Source organism: Poecilia formosa, unplaced genomic scaffold (genome assembly GCF_000485575.1).
Source record: "Poecilia formosa unplaced genomic scaffold, Poecilia_formosa-5.1.2 Scaffold14, whole genome shotgun sequence".
Classification (NCBI taxonomy): Eukaryota; Metazoa; Chordata; class Actinopteri; order Cyprinodontiformes; family Poeciliidae; genus Poecilia; species Poecilia formosa.
In genome coordinates, this window is record NW_006799953.1 from 2,835,940 (window position 1) to 2,856,420 (window position 20,481).

At 41.7% G+C, this 20,481-nt stretch overlaps 1 protein-coding gene across 6 annotated transcripts in view; it reads right to left on the reverse strand.

Annotated features, from left to right (window-relative positions):
- Positions 1-12,357: 12,357 nt before the first annotated feature.
- LOC103133928 (roundabout homolog 1-like) overlaps positions 12,358-20,481 on the reverse strand; it is a 98,272-nt gene continuing 90,148 nt past the window's right edge. For all 6 annotated transcript variants that reach the window (XM_016668306.1, XM_016668305.1, XM_016668307.1 and 3 more), the window contains 14 exons: positions 20,349-20,470; positions 20,058-20,229; positions 19,646-19,843; positions 18,987-19,013; positions 18,296-18,335; positions 17,961-18,115; positions 17,435-17,800; positions 17,254-17,367; positions 17,032-17,167; positions 15,682-16,232; positions 14,624-14,764; positions 14,312-14,533; positions 13,435-13,586; positions 12,358-13,354 (listed from right to left, as the gene is read on the reverse strand). In XM_016668306.1, the coding sequence (XP_016523792.1) occupies positions 13,340-13,354; positions 13,435-13,586; positions 14,312-14,533; positions 14,624-14,764; positions 15,682-16,232; positions 17,032-17,167; positions 17,254-17,367; positions 17,435-17,800; positions 17,961-18,115; positions 18,296-18,335; positions 18,987-19,013; positions 19,646-19,843; positions 20,058-20,229; positions 20,349-20,470 (2,411 nt within the window). In that variant the 3' untranslated portion in view covers positions 12,358-13,339. The remainder of the gene's footprint in view (positions 13,355-13,434; positions 13,587-14,311; positions 14,534-14,623; positions 14,765-15,681; positions 16,233-17,031; positions 17,168-17,253; positions 17,368-17,434; positions 17,801-17,960; positions 18,116-18,295; positions 18,336-18,986; positions 19,014-19,645; positions 19,844-20,057; positions 20,230-20,348; positions 20,471-20,481) is intronic.

A 20,481-nucleotide genomic window follows, 5' to 3' on the forward strand; every position in this document is an offset into this window, starting at 1 on the left:
TTAGGCTTTCCGTCAAACATTAACCACGGGACTAAATCTTGGACTAGAACACCCAAAGCACTGAAATCCCTATCTGGGCAGAAGATGGTTGGTTATAATGAACAGGACAAACCGTCAACGCAGAAAATACATCACTGTGGCTCATTTTGTTAACCCGCTACATATTGTTGCCTTTGGTATATCAACTGGCATTTTGCTCACACAACCACAAGATACTATGATTAATCATTTGCATGGTGAGTGCATCCACTTTTAGATGACAGGGTACAATATAACCTGATAGTCCAATAAATGGCAAACCAAGCAAATCTTACAGGTGTTCAAGTCTGTTTTATGTTCATGTCTCTGGATTGTGGCTTAATTCTCTCACTGTCGATACAAAAAAAAAAGAAAATTCAAGACAGCGCCTAAATGTAGCTGCACATGAATTTAAATTGCGGAGGCACGAATGAAATATAGGTGGTATAAACCAAACATCACCATGTTAATCTGCTGAGACGGTGTAGGATCAAAATCAGGCAGACTATAAAAAGACTCACTGTCTGGAAAACCACATTGTGAAAAGTAATGTGTGTTTTTTTTTTGTTGTTTTTTTGAAAGCTTCGGCTCTCGCTCGTAATGTAAAATTCATGCTGCCTCCTCAGACCGAGACACTTGAGGGAAAGATATAGGTCAAGGGTGAGACTTGTGTTCTGCAGCTTAGCCTGACTTTTGACCTCCGCTTGAAGGATGTAAAAAGACAGCTTCACCTTTGAGAACGGCGGTCTGCCAGGTTCAACTTTCAATAATCTTATGCATTCAAAGGGAATTTCCCGATAAGAATCAAGCGACGTCCAGGAAATGGACAATTACTGTGATATTCTGGTGCACATTTGTTACATCCAGGACAGTTAAACCTGTGCACTCACGCTTCGTTCAAACATGTAATGCCGTCGACGCATGCAGCAAAATGTCAAGAGTAAACACGGAAGGAAAATGTTGACGACGCAATTACGGCTCCTGAAAAGCTCGAGTGTATGTTTTGAAACACAAATAACATTAAGAATCCCAAACAAAGCGACAATGTTTCACAGAATGTGCCTGACTGTATTCATTAGGGAGGTGCATTCAGAAAACTGTTCCTGGCAGTCAGATTTTTCCACTGATTACACAGCAGGTGAAATGACTATATTAACATAAGAAAGGGAACTGTTCGCTCTCTTTTTATAGAGGCCCGCTTCAGTGTTTCATGAAAATTTTCCCAACATGTGGTGCACAACCTTTTCACTATGATTATGTGTAACCTCGCCTCAAAAGGCTGATTTGTGACTCATGACATTTGGCTAATTGCAACATTCAAACCATGTTGTGATCTACATGCTCCGCACCTGAAGCGGTGCGCGGCGCTTTGTGGCGCAGATACCCCGAGGCTAAGCTAAAGGCCACAGGGTTTCTGGCCTTTAGCTCCCTCGGCGACCAATTTATTTTCATGGTGCTCGCTCTCACGGCGCTTCTAGTTTCATTTAAGCTGCCGCTCATCCTTATTGTGAAATGGACACGAAGGCCAATGCGACATCTCGGAGCTTCCTGACGCAGGGACGTATTTGGCAAATAAAGATCAGTCAGGAGGAATTGATTCTGTTGAATCTGTGCAAAGCAATCAATCACTACTTGTTGAATCGGTCATTGTATAGAGCACCCAAGATCTTACAAAATCTTGTGTTTGTATTTTCATTTTTACATACTATTTTCTTTCAGTGAAGTGTTCTGCGCCAGGGCTTTCATTATACGGGATGCGCACATTTGCAGATGACGCCCAAATGTCCATTCATACCTTGCACTATGACAGAGCTTTATTCAGCTGTGAACCACTGGAAAAATGTTCAAGATGGTTTCCCTTCACCTTCAGACCACCTGCATTGGTTTGGCACTACTATGGGAGCGAACGACTGCAGTCTCTGCTGCCTGGGGTACAGCCAATCGGCACTAAGGAAAATAAATGCAGCTCCTGGATTGGCTGCTTTGCAAACACCAGCTAATAATGTCAAGTAGAAATGTGCCCAGGTATACCAGGATCTGAAGCTACATTTTCTACAGTGGATTAAAAGATCCACTGGTATGGATGAGTTTTCTCTTTAAGTGTGATGGTTACACTGATTGTTTTGGAACTAATGTAAGCTCCCCGCTGTTATGGTGTTGCCATAAAAATCATCCAATATCAATATATATATATATTTTTTTTATTTATTTATTTATTTATTTTTTTACATCATTGGAGATTATATTTGCTAATACCTTACGCTAAACTTTGTGAAGTCACACATTATTATCCCCTTCTGGTCTCCTGTCGAAATTGTTAATTGTTAGCTAATCAAGAGTTTGGTGGCAGAAAAAAAAAACTCCTTGACTAATCTTAACCACGGTTAAAGTCTGTCCAATGAAATGATATAATTGGGAGTCGGCCCAAAAATGTATGAAATCCAAAGCAAAGACACGCCTCCAGTTAAATCCCACCACACACGACGGCACCTATTGTTTCAACCGTCCACACTGGATCTTTGCTTTCTACGTTCTATGGCAGAAGCTAAAATTGATGTGGTGTTTGCAAACAATCATTAAAAAAGTTTATTAGATATCCATTTGTGCACAAAAAGTTAAGAAAGTAGTTAAGTTTAGAGTTTGGCTGCCTCTAATGTGACATTATATAAACCTCTGCAGAACTATTACCACATTATTGTACTATTATTGTACTTCTTATTATTATTTTAATCATTTTCTCCTATTATAACATTGCTTTTGTTTGTTGTTTTGCTTTGAAAAGCAACGTTTTCCATCCCTTGGTTTCCCTCCTGAACCCTCCGTCTTGCCATCTTTGTCTCTTCATAATTGCTGTGGCCTTTCCAAATTGCTGAGCTAAGTACACACACCCACACGCCTTCCCATTAGTTTAGCCACATTAGAAAAAAAAAATCTTATTTTACCCTTTTGGGAGACCGAATCTGCCACCGATATTACGGGGCAACCAGTCCCACCGTACTATCTACCTACGCTGCCAGAGATGGGTGTTTAGAAAAATTGAACAGAATAATGATAATGAACAAATTAGCCAGGAGACACGTTAATAACAGATTTAAACAGAGTCTGTTGTGGAAACAATCTGTGCCATCTTACTGTCTGCATTTTCTTTCTTTCTTCTTTATTTATTTATTTATTTTTTTTAAAAAAAAGCTCCTCTTGAACCATTTGTGCATAAACAGAAATTGTGATGCAAAACAGATTGTTATTATTATGCAAAGCGCATCTGTCAGGAGGCAGACAAACCACTCAGTAAATGTGAGTGTATTTATATCCAGGATATCATTTTAATTTTATGGCCTGCTAATGTAAACTAGCGCAAACCACTTTGGGTAAAACTTTTAGTCGGTCTCGCTGGGTTACTTCGCTAAATGTTCCTGTGTGGGAGGGGGAGGATTTTAAATCAACTTTAGCTCAAGCTCAATTTTTAGACTGATGAAGGCTTCCTGCTCCAGATGTCTGTTGAACCCAAGGTGTCTTTCTCTGTTTGCCTCTCGTCTGCAAGAGCAAACCTTCTCTTGGCAGTAAACGTGCGGGTTCCCAACTGGTATACAGTCAACATTTATAGTAACAGACAGCGGATATAGCTCCAACAAACAAATTTAAATTCATCACTGCTGCTGAGAACTTCATCATCTCCGACGCCTCTTAATTCTTCGCCAACTGCCTTGTTGTAAGAGAGAGTAATCTCCCTCGAACACGGCTGTAATAAAATTCGAAATCATAAAATTGGCCCCCATTTTGCACGAATCCCCCACGTCAAAACTCGTAACTTCCCTCTCGACGTCGCCTCATGGTTCTCAACCCCGGCGCCCCTTTTTATCGCTGAGGGTGCCTCTGAGAGCTGAGAAGCACTCCCTATCTCTGACAGCACCTGTTTATTGTTTCACTCCGAGAAACTAATCAATGTTTTCAATGCCTGAAGACCTCTTTGCCGCAACGCTGCCTTCCCCACTTCCTCGGCAAAACCTCATTAAGCTGGAAAATGCGGCTGCGTGAATGGCTGCACGTACCTGTTTAAGAGGCCGTCGCCAAAAACTCGCGGTGATTACTGCGGCGACGGCAGAATAAATGAGCTTTAAAAAGAAAAAAAAAAAAAGGATGACTGATTTGCGGTTTCACTGTGAATTATTGCAACAAAAAAAGACAATATTTGTTGTTTTGACAAGAAGAGAAATTTGGTCAGACGCTTTTATCCGCAGCCGTTGTGAACCCTGTAGATAGACGCGCCGATAAAGAGTTGCTCAGAGCTGACAGCCATCAATTTCCATTTTTTATTTATTTTTTTTGTCAGCCCTCTGTGCAATTTCGCCACATTTGCCCTCGCTGTCATGGCTGCCTCTTTGTCAACAGATTGCAGCGAATTTGCTGGATAAACACGACAAAATTGGAAATAAAACTTGGCGGCCCACGCACACACGAGCTCGCGCAGATGCACGCACGGCACCCTAGAAACCAAGGCAAACACTTAAATAACCCACTGTAGGCAGCTGTCCTTGAAAAGAGGGAGGAAAAAGGAGGAAAAAAAAGAAAGAAAGTTGAAATGGCAACTACAGAGAGGAAAAGCTGTCATTCATGTTGCGGGAGAAATACTTTTCTCTGAGGAGAAAATAGCCTCGGCTGCAAAAAAAAAAAAATCTATCTTACTCAGAGTTTGCTTTCAGCTGGGCTACTGAAATATTTCCTCAATCTTGTTGCATAAGTGATATGTCAAAATCATACATTAACTTTCACAAACCACAAAGCTTTTCACTAATGTCAAACATTTGCTCATTTCTTTTCGAGTTACAACCGCAAACTTCAACAAATGTCGCTGCAGTTGATAGATTCACCCAGCTCATTGTCCATGTTCAATTGTGCTTGTGCACTAATGCTCTCTATTAAACAGCTGAAGTCTCACAAAACAGCTGGATTCCTAACTGAGATTTAATCGCACGCCGTTGCATTTCTGTTTACTAATTAAGTGGCATCTAAAGGTTATGTAGTTAGGGAACTGGTCACTAGATGTTATTTAGTGATACATCAAAAATCGTTTTGACTTGTGTTACTTTTCCACCTAAACGTTCAATAAAATGTGGAATTTTAGCATGACAAAATGTGAAAAAAAAAAGACATTGTAGTTTGTTTCAATACCCTCCAAATGATAATCCGTTTAAGAAATAAAGGAGATGAGCTTTGGTTATAAATAGATTCTTGATTTTTCTTGTTTTTTTTTTTTTTTTTATTGATTTGTCATGAGTGTAGTGAAGCAGACAAGATTGTCCTTTGGAAGCCATTCAAGCTTGAAGTGACAAGTGGACAAACTACAGAAGAAAAAAAAAAAAGTCCGTACACCACGGCTATTGACAGGTGTACAAGCTGTAAAGGAGGTCTTGCCTTTTTCCACAAACAAGAACACACAAAATTTTCTCTCCGGCTCTTTTGAAAGGGTGGCCTAACACCTACTGCGAACTGCCAAAAGCCGATAAAAACATGTCATTTCTGTGTACAATTAAAGGTAACAACCGTCATTTCAAAAGTTTTTTTCAGTAAAAACAGCATCGATTTTCATGCTTGCCTGTTAAAGCAGTACTTTTTTTTTTGCACCATATTAAAGCGTTTTGAGCTTCACATTGTGTTGAATTGTCATCATCATTGAGACATTACAGCGTGGCAGATCAGAGTCACAAAGGACTGCTTGAATGCAAAATGATGCAGGTGCCACACACGTGCATCTCATTAATATCCTTGGCAATACTGTTGAGAAAATATTGTGTCATTAGTGTTCAGTAAAAATCTCAACAGAGAACTTCTGGCCATCAGCTTGGCAACTTAAACTTCAGAGCAACTGAGAAGTCCAACTGTGAATGGTTCGAAAAGAGAAGATTTTGGTGTGGCCCAGTCAAAGTCTGAACTCCAAATTGAGGTGTAGCATGACTTCAAAGAGGATGTTTCACATGAAAAACCCTTCAATAGGAGAATGGGTCAGGTTTCTTCCACAGTGATTTAAAAACTTATTGCCAGTTATTGCAGTCAAAAGTGACACAACCATAGATTTTTTTCCCGCCTCTTCATGAATAAAAAGGGGAACTTACATTTTGCGTTTATTCAGGTAGTAGTTGTACAATATAACAATCTGTTTGATATTTTGAAGCATTTATAAATGCTACAAAAATTCAAAAAAAAAAAAAAAACCCCGGAGGGATTCTGTAAAGAGGAAGACACTCTCGGACCTCAGCCTGGTCTAAGCAATCTTTGAGCTCATGTGCTGACTTGCTGAAAGACCCCACCAGTGCGCTATTGTCAAAAACAGGGTAAGATTTGCAGAGTTAAAACATCAGTGATGTCACACAGGACAGTGAAGGTCATCCGAATCACGATCTGAAGTCAAACCATTTGCTTCCCTGTGCAATGATGAGATTAGCATGTCTGGGGTGTCTCCCCAACATGAGTAAAATTGTTATTTCTCCTTGTCTGCCATTGCTCCCAGTTATGGCATCACTAAAAAAAATAAAAATAAAACAGCAGTCAATATGATATGGAAGGTGAACCTGTAGTCTGGCTGCTGGCAGTCCTTGAGGCGGGCAGCAGGACGACACGGCCGCCATAAAGAGTCCAATAAATGAACCCAAACGGCAGATGCAGATGTCATGAGGTCTTACGATGCTTTGCAGAGAATAGAATATTCTCCCAGTGTTGACTGTTTCTGGAAAAAAGGAGACTTTAAATATGCGTGGGAAGAGACAATATTCATCTTAAGCTCTGTACATGTAATGTAAGTGATAATATGAGTCTGTTGGACCATTTTAATCTCACTGAATGTTCAAATAAATACTTTGGTGAAGGTAAATTGACTAGTAGAATATGATTATTTGGTTAGTCTTGAAAATTCAATAGACAAGGAAACCTTTGTTGTTGTTGTTGTTGTTGTTTAAACCTGACAGATTTAGAGTTTGACAGTGGTTTAAACCAAGATGGCTGAGAGCTAAATACGAGAGCGGGACGGCTTTAAGAAAATACATGGAAAAATGCGGAAGAATTGTGATATATCTTCTGTAAAAGGGTGAAATCTGGAATCGTTTGCTTTGGCCTTACGAGGTGTGACGCTAGTCTTCAGCGGAGCTTCAGGAATTGGTGTTAAACCTGCAAATAAACGGGTTCCGACTTCCGTATCACTGAGGTATTTTCATGCTGCTCCCGCAACAACACATTAACCAACTGAGAGGACAGCTGCAGGATCTCAAGTGATGTCGGAAACGTCTTACAGCAGCATGTATTCTGGAGGATAATCGTATGGCTTGTCCAGCACAGATGGAAAATTGCATGCGGTAGGCCTTTTTATGTAGGTTGCAAATTAAAGTGCCTGAGGTGCAACACAGCAACCCAGGCTTTTGCGCAGTTTTCCCGTCCTCATGAGGTCAATTCAGCAGAAAGGTGTTTTCCCTCACCCTTAAACTCCCTACTAAGACCCACATTTCTTTTCCTTTTTTTTTTCTTTTTAATCGTTAAAGTCAAATAAAGATAAGCAAAGTACAAGCTGTGCTGGGGTTATTAGGAAATGTTTAAAGCGACAGACACTATATTATGTTGTGACAGGATATTGGATTTAAAGAGGGGAAACAAATGTTAACTTAATCTACTGCTCGGGAAACACCAGGTGCTGTGCAGCGTTTCGATCCGCCGCTTGACGAGGCCACAACAGAGCGAGCTCGGATTGTGATGACTCCGGAGTCGGGAGTCCTCTGGGGGAAAAAAGCCCGAAATGTCACGGCAGCAACGGCAAAGCGGGGGCTGCTTAGGGGCGAGTCTCGTCAATAAATCAAAGCACACTCTATTAGAGAAATTTACTGTTATTACATGTGGATGATGCACAGCCAACTGTCTCGAGCGGAAGACGGGAATCGATAAACAAACGATATTTCTTCCGTTCAACTCGGCGCATGCTTCCCGTGCGAACTTTTGGATGGGAAGCAAATTGAAAACCACCAACTGGAAAGAGATGATCCTCTCTGGTTGCCAGTTCACCTGGTTTTGTCACGGTAACAACGTTGGTCAGGTTTGCTGAGCCAATCAGACGTTCCCTCGGAAACAAGGTGATCCATCAAAAACTCCATGGCACACATCGGAGTGAGCAAGGCAAATTGCTTTATTACCCTGAAGGAAGAAAACATGGCACCTTTTTTTTTTTAAATTATGATTATTATTTATTTACGTTCTCTATCTTTTAAGGTTTAATCACTTTTACCCTCAGATGTCTTCCTTTATTGTTCAGGGAGATGTTCATTAGCCGAATACAATTACTTACAGCAGGAGTAATTGCAATCGCACTTTGTGAAACCTTAACTGTAAAACATGTGCTTGAAGAAACTTTACATTGCTGCTGGTAAATTGAGGTTTCTGTCACAGCTCCTATACACTTATCACATGCATAAATATAATATCAATTTTGGATTATAATCTGCACAGGGAAAAAATTACAGACTCATTATATTGGCTAAACCACCCTCATCTCCAAATGTCTGTTTGCAAGCTGTAAATAATCCTTTTATTGTTTTTGTCCATCGTGAGGCTTCTGGCATTATTCATCCTTGACATCTACAACCTTTCTTGACAGAAATTCTCAGGTTTATTTGAATTTGTTGGTTTCCTTGTGTGGATCAGACCTTCATGTGTAGTTTTTCAGAGTTTCAACAGGGTTGACATTGGGTAAACACAATCTGTTTTAAATATCTCGTTAGCCTGCTAGTGTTGAGTTACTTGAGATTATTGCCCTGTTTGGGCCAGAAAACATAATGTGTCCACCATTTAGCCAATTCAACATCAACACGGAATGAGAGGCTGTCAACAGTAAAGAAGTGAAAGCTTCAAAATAGATGTTTAATACCTAAAACACTTTAGCCAGAGTAAAATAAAGGTTTGGCATTATCAGAATGGTACTGATGTGGCACTTAAGAGGTAAAAGTTTCCAACTTCCTGTCAAATCAACAACTAGATAGGTTAATTGGAGTTTGGACACAACTGGGTGGTCCAACAATACAATACCAAACACACAACTAATCTGGTTGTTGCACTAATCCAGGCCCTGTGGCAAAGGGGGGCATTGGGGGACTTTGCCTTCCCATGGAGTCAGCCGTGCCCCCCCTGGACTGGAAGCTGTTTGTTGTTTTTACCTCAGAGTGGCCAACTGTCTGTTATTCCTATATCAATTTGATACAATAGGGGCTTCCGCACTTACAATATCTGTGTCTTCTGTCACTTTTTTCAGCCATTAAAATGGTCTAATCGTCGTTAACACGCCGTGACCTGTTTTTCCGAGCCACCTCTAAACGCAACATGAATGCTTAGACGCTCGCACTGGGTTTTAAGAAAATAAGTATGCTAGTTTTAAAACTTAACATGTCTTGATTGAAATAGCCTAATTATAGTTTTCAGATTAATAACTTATTCTGCCCTATTGACCTTTATTTTACCTGTAGTTACAGCAGATTGTTCGCTAAGATCTTTTGAACTGCCCTTTGTCTGTGTGGGAAACAATCAGGAGAAGTTCCAGCTTTTACACTGATCTGTGAAAAGCCGTAAAACAGCAGGAGTCCAGGCCAGTAGAGGAGAGTCTCTGCTTCCACTTTGCTTAGACAAAGGGGACAAATGGCCTTAGATCGTGGAAACAAATTGCAGGGAGTTTCTGGCTTTAGAGAGAGGGTCAGAGACAGCTCCTGGTTGGATGAGCAAAGATACGCCTTATTTGAATAAATTAAAGACAAGAATTCGCCTTCACTATAAAACTTTCTACACAGGAGTAACAAATCAGATTTGCTCTTGCAATTCTCCAAAGACGTCTTTGCACGTCTTTGCTTTTCTTTCCTTCTTCTTCTTTTCCATTTGTCTTAGGTAAATGAATGTATGTCTCTGTTGCTCTGCAGTTTCTGTTGTAATTTCATACGTTGTCTTCTATTGGATTAAACTCTGAAATTCTGTGACATCTGCACTCATTGTTGTTTTCTGTGTGGTTTCACTTCGGCTCGCCAGGAGAACCTGGGATCCGTAAGAAGTTTGAGCCAGAGATTTTCCTAAAATATATTATAACTTAAAATCTTCAACAGTTTACACCTGTGCAGCAGCAACAGAGACCTGCTGCTGCTGTTCAGAGCTACGCAGGTGTGTGTTAGAATCATGGCAGCAAACCAGCAAAACTAACCGAGTGAGTTGAGGAACGGTGTTGGATGCAGGTAATGTTAGCTAAAAGATGTCGAGCTAACACCAATACACCACCTTAAAGCTTGTTGACTTGCAGCCTGTAGGCTACCGATGTTATGTTCAAAAGTGTGTAGTACTTGTTACATTGAGTAACGTTTTTGGAAAAAAGGTGCTATGAGTAGTTTTACTGCACTGTACCTTTTTCTTTTACTTGAGTAGTATTATTGCTATGTATTCATTTCGCCCCCCACCAAAAAAAATAAGCCAATGCCCCCCCCGTTAAAATCATCAGGAGCCGGGACTGCGACTAATCTAGTGCAGGTTTATATTAAACTTGCACTAGATTAACATGGACTATGCTGAACAGCTAGGTCTGTGATGATGAACACAAAAACTCTCTGCTCAAGGTGCAAGTAGCTAAGTAAAATGTAACCGAACATTAGTGTGGGTGTAAGCATATATTTGACCGTGTGTGAATTGGAGGAAATGCACAATATATGCAAACGTATGCATATTTCTAATAAAAAATAGCCTAGTTGTTAGCTGCATTATCAAACCGCTCTGGAACAGAATTAGTCCAAACTGATTCAAGATTGATTAAATGAATTGATTGATTGAAAACCTACATATAAATGGTACATGTGTAGCAACAATGAGTGCACGCAAACTTCTGACCTCAACTGTGGCTTGTGATAAAGGTTCAAGTTACTAGTGCATACATAAACATCATAATTTATTTAAAGTTTATTCAAAGTTACATACTGTAAGTGTTTAATAAATTACATACAGAGTAGGGCTGGACATATTTTTTTTTTCACTTCAGCTGTTTTCCTTTTCTTTAAAAAAAAAAAACAAAAAACAAGTTGACCGCAATTTAAATCATTTTTCCAAGATGCTGATTTGAATAAAGTGAAAAATAGTGGGTAAAGGAGTCGTACCTTATGTTTGAGTGTCATAATTCTTTTGGCAGCCTTGCCTCAGTTGAGTGTTAAAGGGACAGTTCAAAAAAGTTAACATCTGAGATGTGACCACCAAACCATTAAAGGTTTTGGCGCTAATAATCGACAGGCTAGGCCAAAGGCGCTACTTATCTAAAGGACACTTCAAGAGGAAATTTAAAAAAATGAAACTAGTGCCTCATTATCCTCCTGTGCTGACATATGGCTGAGCTGCTAAATACCTTGAGTTTGTGGGGGGGAAAAAAGGAGAAAACGGTTTAAATTATAAAGGCAAAATAACACCCACACTGAACAAAATTAAACTGAAAGACCAAGATTTAACAGTTAAAAAAACCAACAACAAAACTATAAAGGAATTTATTGAGCAAACAAAGAGAAGAGCTGGTAGTGATTTGTGCGTCTTAGTGAATTATTGGGTTGTTCCTCGCTTGTTAAAGTAGTTTTCGATACTTGAGTTGAGAGGCAGCATGTGCTGAGCAGGGTGGGAGATGTTTTCATTAGGAAAGAGCTGATCGTGCTTCATCAAGTCAGATACTGAACAGCTGCCAAAAAGCCCATGATCCTAATTTGAAACAATGCTTGACGAGCCACCATAGGCTTCAAAAGTAAAACCCTTCACTCGCTCATTTATCACACCGTCTTAATTCAGAGTTCCTGTTGAGCAGTAAGCTTTTCCACACAGCTCAGCGAGTAGCAGCTTTGTTTGGCTACACGTTTCAGTGTGAAAGCTTAAACTAAATAAGCTCAAAAACTATTGAAAGTGACGTTACTAGACTGTTTGTAATTTAACTGCTGCCACATTACCATTCCCACTTTATGTCAAGCTACAGCTACAAACTTTGAAAAAATAAAAAATAAAAATCTGAAGGAGGAATTGAAATATTCCAGGCTTTGAGCGTTTCAAAACACAACCGTCCAGCTAAGCTAGCAACCTGTCCCCGCTGCAAAACATGGTAGATGGAGCGTCATGCTGTGGGGATGCGTTGCTTCATCGGAGACAGGGAACCCTCCCACAGGATTTGAATGAGCTACATTCAAGTCTTCGCAACAAAAAAGGTTGAAAAATGTGAAAAAGTTCGAGGGCTGCGAATACTTCTGGAAGGCGGTGTGGGTGCATTTACGACTAAGTCAGAACAACATATTTGTTTAATATTAACGAGCAAATACAATGTTTGTTTTGCCAACATTCACAGTTTAATTATGAGCAGATGTGAGCATGAAATGTGCTTGTAAGGCATTTCTGCATTATAATTGGTGATTTATTGTCCAGCCCTACTCCTGTATTTGTTGCCAAAAGCTAAGGGGATACAGAATTTAATGAACTCAGCACTGAAATCAAGAAATGGAACCAGTCCATGACTATTCTTTTTTTATATATTGCCAAATAAAGGGCATAGCACAGACTTATTTAGAAAAAAAAACAAAAAAACAACGTCCTTCGCTTCGAATCTGCATGCAATTCTCCCAGTACACACAACAAAGATAGCTCAAATTTGAATGAAAGCAGCCGAAAAGCACACAACTCAATGCACATCACAATTCTTAAATCTTTTTCTCAGCCTGACGTAAAGTGATAAAAATGATTAACGGGACTCCCGACAGCTGATTTCCTCCTGGTTAAAATTCATTCAACACTGAATTCAAATAAAATTAAGTGATTGTGCTTTCATAACCAAAGTAGAACAAAAAAAAATAAAAAATACAGAGACAAAAATGTACATCACTTAATTAACAAAACAAAAACATTAAAACTGTTATATAAAAATCTGAAGCACTTCTGTGGCAGTAAACAATTTACAAGATGGCTGGTAATGACCGCAGTTTAGTTACAGAGAAAGAACAAGACGACGGACGAACAAATATCACACAAACCGCGTCGAGCGACAACACCCCGCTCATCTCCGCCATCCACTGTGCATTCGTTATATTTTCAAAGGAGCCAGCAGTTCAAGGACCTGAATGCTGGTCATTAAGAAAAAAAAAAAGAAAAGAAAAAACAAGTCCACCATTTAATATGAGAGCAATTTTTTTTAACACCAAATGTGAAATTCAAAGTAGAAAAGGATGTTGTGCAGTATTTTCAGAGTTTATGTCCACATTTTAAAAGCCACAAGTCCAGCTGTAGTATATTCCTCTGGAGCTCCCGATGCTTCTTACCTCTTTAGGAACTATGAGGATAAAAACAGACACGTGTATTTCAGTTTGAGTGGAGCTTCAGTCCATGGAAAACAGCCTTGTTCATACTTACCTCTTCCACCTGTTCTGTGAGGATGGCCTGCTCTCCCTGTTTGGACCTTGAGCCTCCACATGCCTGAAAGTTTGATGGATTGCAGCCCGACTCCCTCTGAGGCTGGCCTGACGGGAAAGACGGACGACTGTACAAAAGCACGTCCCCGAATTCTGAAGAAGAGGCATAAAGACAAACAAGCATGTGGGAAATTAAAACAATTGGATGTCTGCATATGACTCATCGACTTTGAGATGCTTCACAAGGCGTTTTTTCTTTCCATTCTTCCATAAAGGCCAGATATATGGAATAAACGACAATCACACAAAGGTGAACTCTGTTTACTAATTAGGGGACCTCTTAAGGCAGGTGGTTACAATCGATTGTATCTTGGGGTATCAAAGTAAAGGGGGCAGACTGTAATTTTCATGCTACACTTTTTACATTTTTACTGGTAAAATGTAAAAAGGGGAAATATAAACCTTTTTCCCTCTCTCCACCTCACAGTTTTGCACTTTTTTGTGTTTTTCTACCACATTCTGAATGATTATTGAACAGCACACTGAAAAATGTGAACAACTTTGACAGAATATATGTCAAGGTTTCCCCAGAAAATTTTTGCTAAGCCCCTGTGGTTGGCTGTGAGGGCAGACATTCATCCAGCGGCCCGTCGTGTTTTTGAGTTAAAAAATGTTTAAAGTTGACAGGAAACTTGATAATCATGTGTTACTGGAAGATTGGAAGATTAACACCTGAACATCAACTATAAAGACTTAAAAAATGCAAAGATTTTAAAAAGACTTTAAAAAAAAAAAAAAAAGCTATGCTTAGCCTGGTGGCCCGCCAGGCTTATAACAGTGTTAAAAATATTTCAGTAACGGTGTAACTTCTTCCATACCTGAATGCTGTCGGTTGTTGTTGTTTCCTTTAGCCCCCTGTGGAACCTTGTCCATTTCTTGACTCTCTCTCTGCTCGGTCGCTCCGTCTCTGGCCCTGTGAGTCCCGGCGCTGCCTCGTCTGGCCCGGCCCTGCCCGGAGCCCATCCGAGGCAGAGTCGCCCCCCTCGCTTTGTGGTCGTCGTGGGACATCTGGTTCGTGAAATTTAGAGGCATGCAAGAGTCTGGGGGAAAAGCAGAACAAAGCGAGCGACCCTGTTAGTGCTGCCGGAGATGTACGCAGCAGCAAATTTCATGGTTTCTCGTGACTTTACCGTCGCTGAAGATATCTTTGGATTGGTAGTCCTGTTGTCCAGACTGGTTTGGTTTATGGCGTCTGGGCCGTTTGTGTGTTATCGCAGGACTCATGTTGCTGTCCGTCGACATGGGGCTGCTTGCTCGCTGGTGCCGCCGACCTGAATTCGTGACAAACTCTAGTTACACACAAAAGATTAAACTGCACACAGTAATTTTGGACATTTTCTTAAAAGGCCGGGGTTATGTGCTTTCCAGCCACATTGCCCCAGGGCAGCCATGGCTCCAATCCACTGGCGTCATCATCAGAGTGTGAATACGCCCTTTCAGATCTCAATTTAATTTAAAGGCGTTATAAATAAAATATATTATTATCATTATTATAGACAAAATTTGCAACTTAATCCCTTTGAATTGGGCCTCTGTTTCTTTAAGAACATCCTGCTCTTCCCAACACTCTGCCTTCAGGAAGTCATCACAACATTGCCCCTCTATTAATGTTTCAACAATGTTTTTACCAGCGTTTAATTGAGAAGTAGCTCGTATAATGAGCTCAGCAGACATGCAGTTCCACCGGGTGTTTGCTAAATGCTGCTGGCTAGTCTGAAGGAGCTGAGTGTGGGTGTTGCCGAATGTTAAAGCTTGGAAACAGCAGCTGTGAGGAGGAGCTCCATCCTCGGTCCCCCTCAACATGTTGTGCACAGGTGAATGGTTGCCACGGGAGACTAAAGGATCTCTCAAACATGCAGAAAGAATCAAAGCAACACTCCAGGTAGGTTTCTGATGATTATGTAACATAACTAACCCCTTTTAAATAGATAGATAGATATTTTCTTTTTATTTTTGAAGTAGAGTTGAAGATCTATTGCTCAAAACTGAAGATTTGACAAAAAAAGACTGGTTTTGGTATTGCCTGCTTTTGTTGCCAGAAGTCTGCGACCCTACTTTGACATTTACGTTGCCTACTGTCCTAGACTTGGACAGACATAAAGTCATATTATAAAGTGAAAGGAAAAACAAAACAAAACAAAACAAAAAACAGGAGGTGTATTGAGGACAAACCACACATCTGTCTCACCTGGCACCTCTGGGTACCTGCACATGCGCAGGCCTACAATATCCCTGGAAGAAGCGACAGCCTGGTTGAAATCGCCGTCTGTGAAGAAAGAGCCCTCCGATGTGCTCACGACGCTGGACCTGCCTGACGAGATGTTATCCTCAGACGCCGAGCCCCAGCTGTTGACCATAGACCCTGTGACCGATCTGTCCAGATCCCCGGTGCTGGAGGCCGGCGTCTGCTCCAGACCTTGCAGGAGCAGTTTGTGCGGAGAGACGTGGTGCTGCTGCTGCTTGTGCTTCAGGTGGTGCTGGGATTGGCTGTAAAGATCTTCCGCCAGCGCGGTCTCCGTCTCCTCGTCGGCCTCCTCCTCGTTCTCCTCCGGTCCATCTGTGTCCAGTATTGAGCAGTAGGTGTGAGCGAGGTGTTCGGCTCCATCCTGCAGGCCGTTGCTAAGGTCTCCCTGCGGTGGAGCGGCGGGTACGCCGCTGCAGGACGCTTCAGTAGTTGATGAGGGTACTCCTCTGACTGGGGGAGTGGGGCAGCTGTCCAGTCTCTCCTCTGGATCAAAGCTGGTAAGAATAATTATGGAAAAGACAAGGTAGAGTCTTAAACCAGTGAGGTGGAGTGACAGTCGGAAACGGTTTCTGAAAAATACACAGTGATTATTGGATTTGGAAATAAGCTCAGCTTTTTTTAAATATATATATAACCAGATTTTCTAGAAATAGCTCCAAATATACCAAGTATTTCTCATACCAGGCAGCTAAAGCAGACTTGACGGTTGCCACAGCAACATATCAAGCAGGCTGCAGTCATTGGCGGTAACCTCCAACTGAGCAAGGACGCCAACTAAAATTTCAACCCCATTTTATCATATCGTTGCCTTAGCCTTAAACTTGTGGGGCATTAAAATGACCCATAACATGTGAGGTGGAAGAAAAAAGATTTCATATAAAAAAAAAACTGAGTGTTACATTCACTGTCGCTACAGTAAAACACGGTGGTTGCAGCATCATGCAGTGGGAGTACCCAGGTGAAGAGGAGATGGTACACTGGGAAATAATGAAAGGAAAACCCATTAGAGACAGCTAGAGATACAACAGAATGCTGTGGATCAAAGCCTAGTAATGTCTCAGAATGGCATAATCAAAGTCCAAACTTAAACCCAAGTAAGCTGGAGATGTTTAGTGAAGAATGTGTAAAACGTCAGCTTCTAGATGTACGAAGCTGGTAAGGACAGACAAAAGATTTACAGCTGTTGCTGTGGCAACAGGTCGTTACATTTATTGTTGAACATGACTTGTATAAGTTACTATGAAGCTGCTGCATCAAAGAGTCACGCACTGCGTCTTTTGCCTTGTTTCGTACCTCCTCTCCATGGGCAGACTGTACTCGTCGCAGTCCCAGGCGTTGGGATGAGGATCGGACACGGCGTCCCCCCAGTTCATCGCGTTGTGTTTGGGAATCTTCTGGGCCCGCATTCCTTTCCTTTGATTTTGACTCCCTGAGAAAGGAACACGCTGGAAATAAACGCAGGCCGGTTCTCTCGTCGATATCGACACGGCGCGTTAGGACGGGCGATGCCCTCACCTGAGGTGCTGCTGCCTCTGTCGGAGCTCTGATGGGAGCCTCCTGTGCTGTGGTCGCGGGTCTGGTTGTACGGCATCGTCTTGGGGTGGATCATACCCTCGCTTCCCTGCAGATCTGGAGACATCTTTTGTGTGAATTTTGAAATTTATACAAAGCACAGAACATTTGATTTGCTACGTACCGTTACAGCGCTGCTCGGCTGTGCTGTGCTGCATCAGCGCTGCCATCTCTTTGGGTATCGGCGGCAGGTTGGGCGGCTGCTTCCAGCAGGGTATGTCCGGGGGCTCGGCTGCACAGCCGGCGGCGGCGGCGGCAGCCTTGTTTTTAATGTTGGCCTGTATGAGCTGCGTGGTGGCATACGGTATGGGCTCGTACGTGCCCGACGAGTCGCCTCCCGGGCTCGTGTAGCAAAAGTTGGAGTTGTTGAACGTCTTAATCTCAGTGAGTTTGCTGGAGAGATTCACGTCGCTGTATATGGGGGTCTCAGAACCAAGCTGTCCCCCCTGCTTGTTTTCTGGGTGGTTTCCATAGTTGGCAATGCAGTCAGCTAAGGAGGAGAAACAAAGCAGCACATGAACAAAGCAATGGCACGAGAGGCTATAAATCTTCAAGCATTGCTGCAAGGTGTTGGTGTTTTATTAGTAATAGAGGCTGTATTTCAGAAGCGTCTATGTGAGCTATGAGGTGTGTTTTTGTTTTGCTCTAACCTGGTCGGCTGTATGTTGTCATGTTGCTGTCACTGGTGCCGTTGCCATTATTGCAGCAGTTGATGCTGCAGTCCTTATGATTGGCACATGCGTTTGGCCAGTTGTCTGGCAGCCACAGCTGGTTCAGAGGCTCGCCCATGCTGAGAGGGACAGGCCTGCAACAAGGAGGATCACAGCGCCGTCAATCTAAAACCCACTGATATTGTTTATGCTATACTATAACGGAGCGAGCGGCTGAGACCACTTCGAGCGTGGGAAGACATCTCCCCCTAGTGGTTCTGCAGGGTAACTGGCATTTTCTCGTGTAACAACAATGGGACAAAAATATCAGTCACCTGCCAGCTCCGCACACAGTATCTCCTCTTTGATATGCCACTGAGAAGACAAAAGCAAAGAAAAAAGAAAAAAGACGTTCAACCTTGATGAAAAATAAAAGAGAAAGTGCCAACAGTGAAGACAGCCATGAACAGCAAGCGGAGACAGTGGGGAAAAAAATGTGAAGTCAAGTCTGCACACTTCAATACATGCTTTCTTTTCTTTAATAGATTTGTGTTTAGCTTATCTTCATTGCATTTACTCATTTCGGTACAGTAATTTAGTCAGGATAACCAGTATTGTTGTGCTGATAGACCAGGTTACGACTAGACAATCTACTGTGCACGTTTATGTTATTCCTTGCGTAAAATGAGCTCCTTATAATTCTGATTGCCTCTCTTCATTTTATTTAGAGAAAACAAACATAAATCAGAAATCAATTTTCATCAGTTTGAACTTTAAAGCTTTTAACTCAGGATTTCTAAAAGATCCTATTGGCTGCATGAGCTGGTTATCAGTTTACCCAGAAAGTTTAAAAAAATAAAAAATAAAACATATTTATTTCCTAATCCTAAACAGAAATCAGATTAGGCTAAAACTGGCATCAACGGGTCGCCACCCAAAATCGGTATTGGAAGTTCGTCGTAAAATCCCAAGTCAGTGCATCTTTAGAATGAATAGGATTCATTTATCAGGCTATAAAGTACATACCTGTAGGTGTAAACGTAAAAGATGGGACTGTGGAGAAAAATGAGCGAGGAAAAAATTAGTAAAACCATAAAATAATAATAATAATAATAATAATAATAATAATAAAAACTACTCTTTTATTAAAGATATAGACTGCTGAGTGCTCTGGACACATCACTTGACGTGTGCTTTTAAATATAAGCTATGAGCCTCATTTGCAAATGCTGCTTGTCTTTTCAATTTGAGTCTCCAGGTGAAGGTTAATGAAGGGGGCAGCCTGACAGACAGCAGAAACACTGTGGCAGATTTAAGCTTGGCAGCTTGACAAGCTCTTTACCTCTAAACACTGTGGTGCACTGGCAAAATGGCGCTTTACAAATATGCGATTAAAGGCCACCGAATGTCGACACTGCCTGGAATGCAAATATGTCAAAGGATGATTAGACCAGAGACCATTTCCCCCCCTTTGATCTTCATTTGCTTATCACCAGGAAGAGTTCCCTCAATATAATTGCAATGATGACTTGTGTGTTGTGTGGTGGCAAAATGTCAGTGTTTGATGGCCACCCTAATTATAATATTATTCAATACAGGCACTCCAAATGGTAATATACTTTAATATCCCGAGTCTCTGCAAATTATTTCATGAGCTAAAACGGTGAGGGGACACGGGAACACACCCTTCCGGATGCCGGTGTATGTGCTGCTGAGGCCACTCCTCTTCTTGCGATGACGGTACAGCCACACGCTGAAAATCATGAGGATGAGCCAGCAGGTGGCGCCAATGCCTGCGATAAAAGCCGGCTGCTTCACCACCTCTGAGATCTGGGACAAGGTGCCTCTTTTGTCGCTGATGTCCATCATCTGGCCGGCAGAATCTGACCAATAAAAAGCAGGAGGACAGGCTTGAACGTGAGTATGTAAAGAGTTGTGTGCGTAGAAAAAATAAAAATAAAAATGTGAAAGCTATCCAGAAGTTATTGACAACCAAGTGGATTTAATATAAAAAAAAAAAAAAAGAACGAGAGGAACAGAAACTTCAAACTAAACGCCACCCAGCAGTCTGCTGTCCCGTTCAGAGGGAACAATTACCTAATTGAAAGAACGCCACATCGCTCTTGACTCCTGGGCCGGCACCGTTGCTTGCTGCAACTTCTACGCTGTAGCGAATTCCTGGAGCCAGACTGGGAATGAGCACAGAGAAGGTTGACCCATCCACCGACTGGTTCACGTGGTAGCGGCTCTCGTTACCCAGGCACCAGATCTGTGGAAAACGCAGTGACAAGATGACGATGTTTGCCAGAGGGACACACTCAACAACACAGTGAGACAAAATAATAAAAAAAAGAACCAGAACAGATTTGAGCTGTGGTATTTTTAGACCTTGTATTCCTGAATGATTCCGTCCTCTCCCCCCTCTGGAGGTGGCTTCCAGGAAACAAGGATAGCAGTCCCATTGGCATCGCTCTTCGTGACTGTAACACCCTGGGGAGCTCTTCTCGGGGCTAAAACAGGA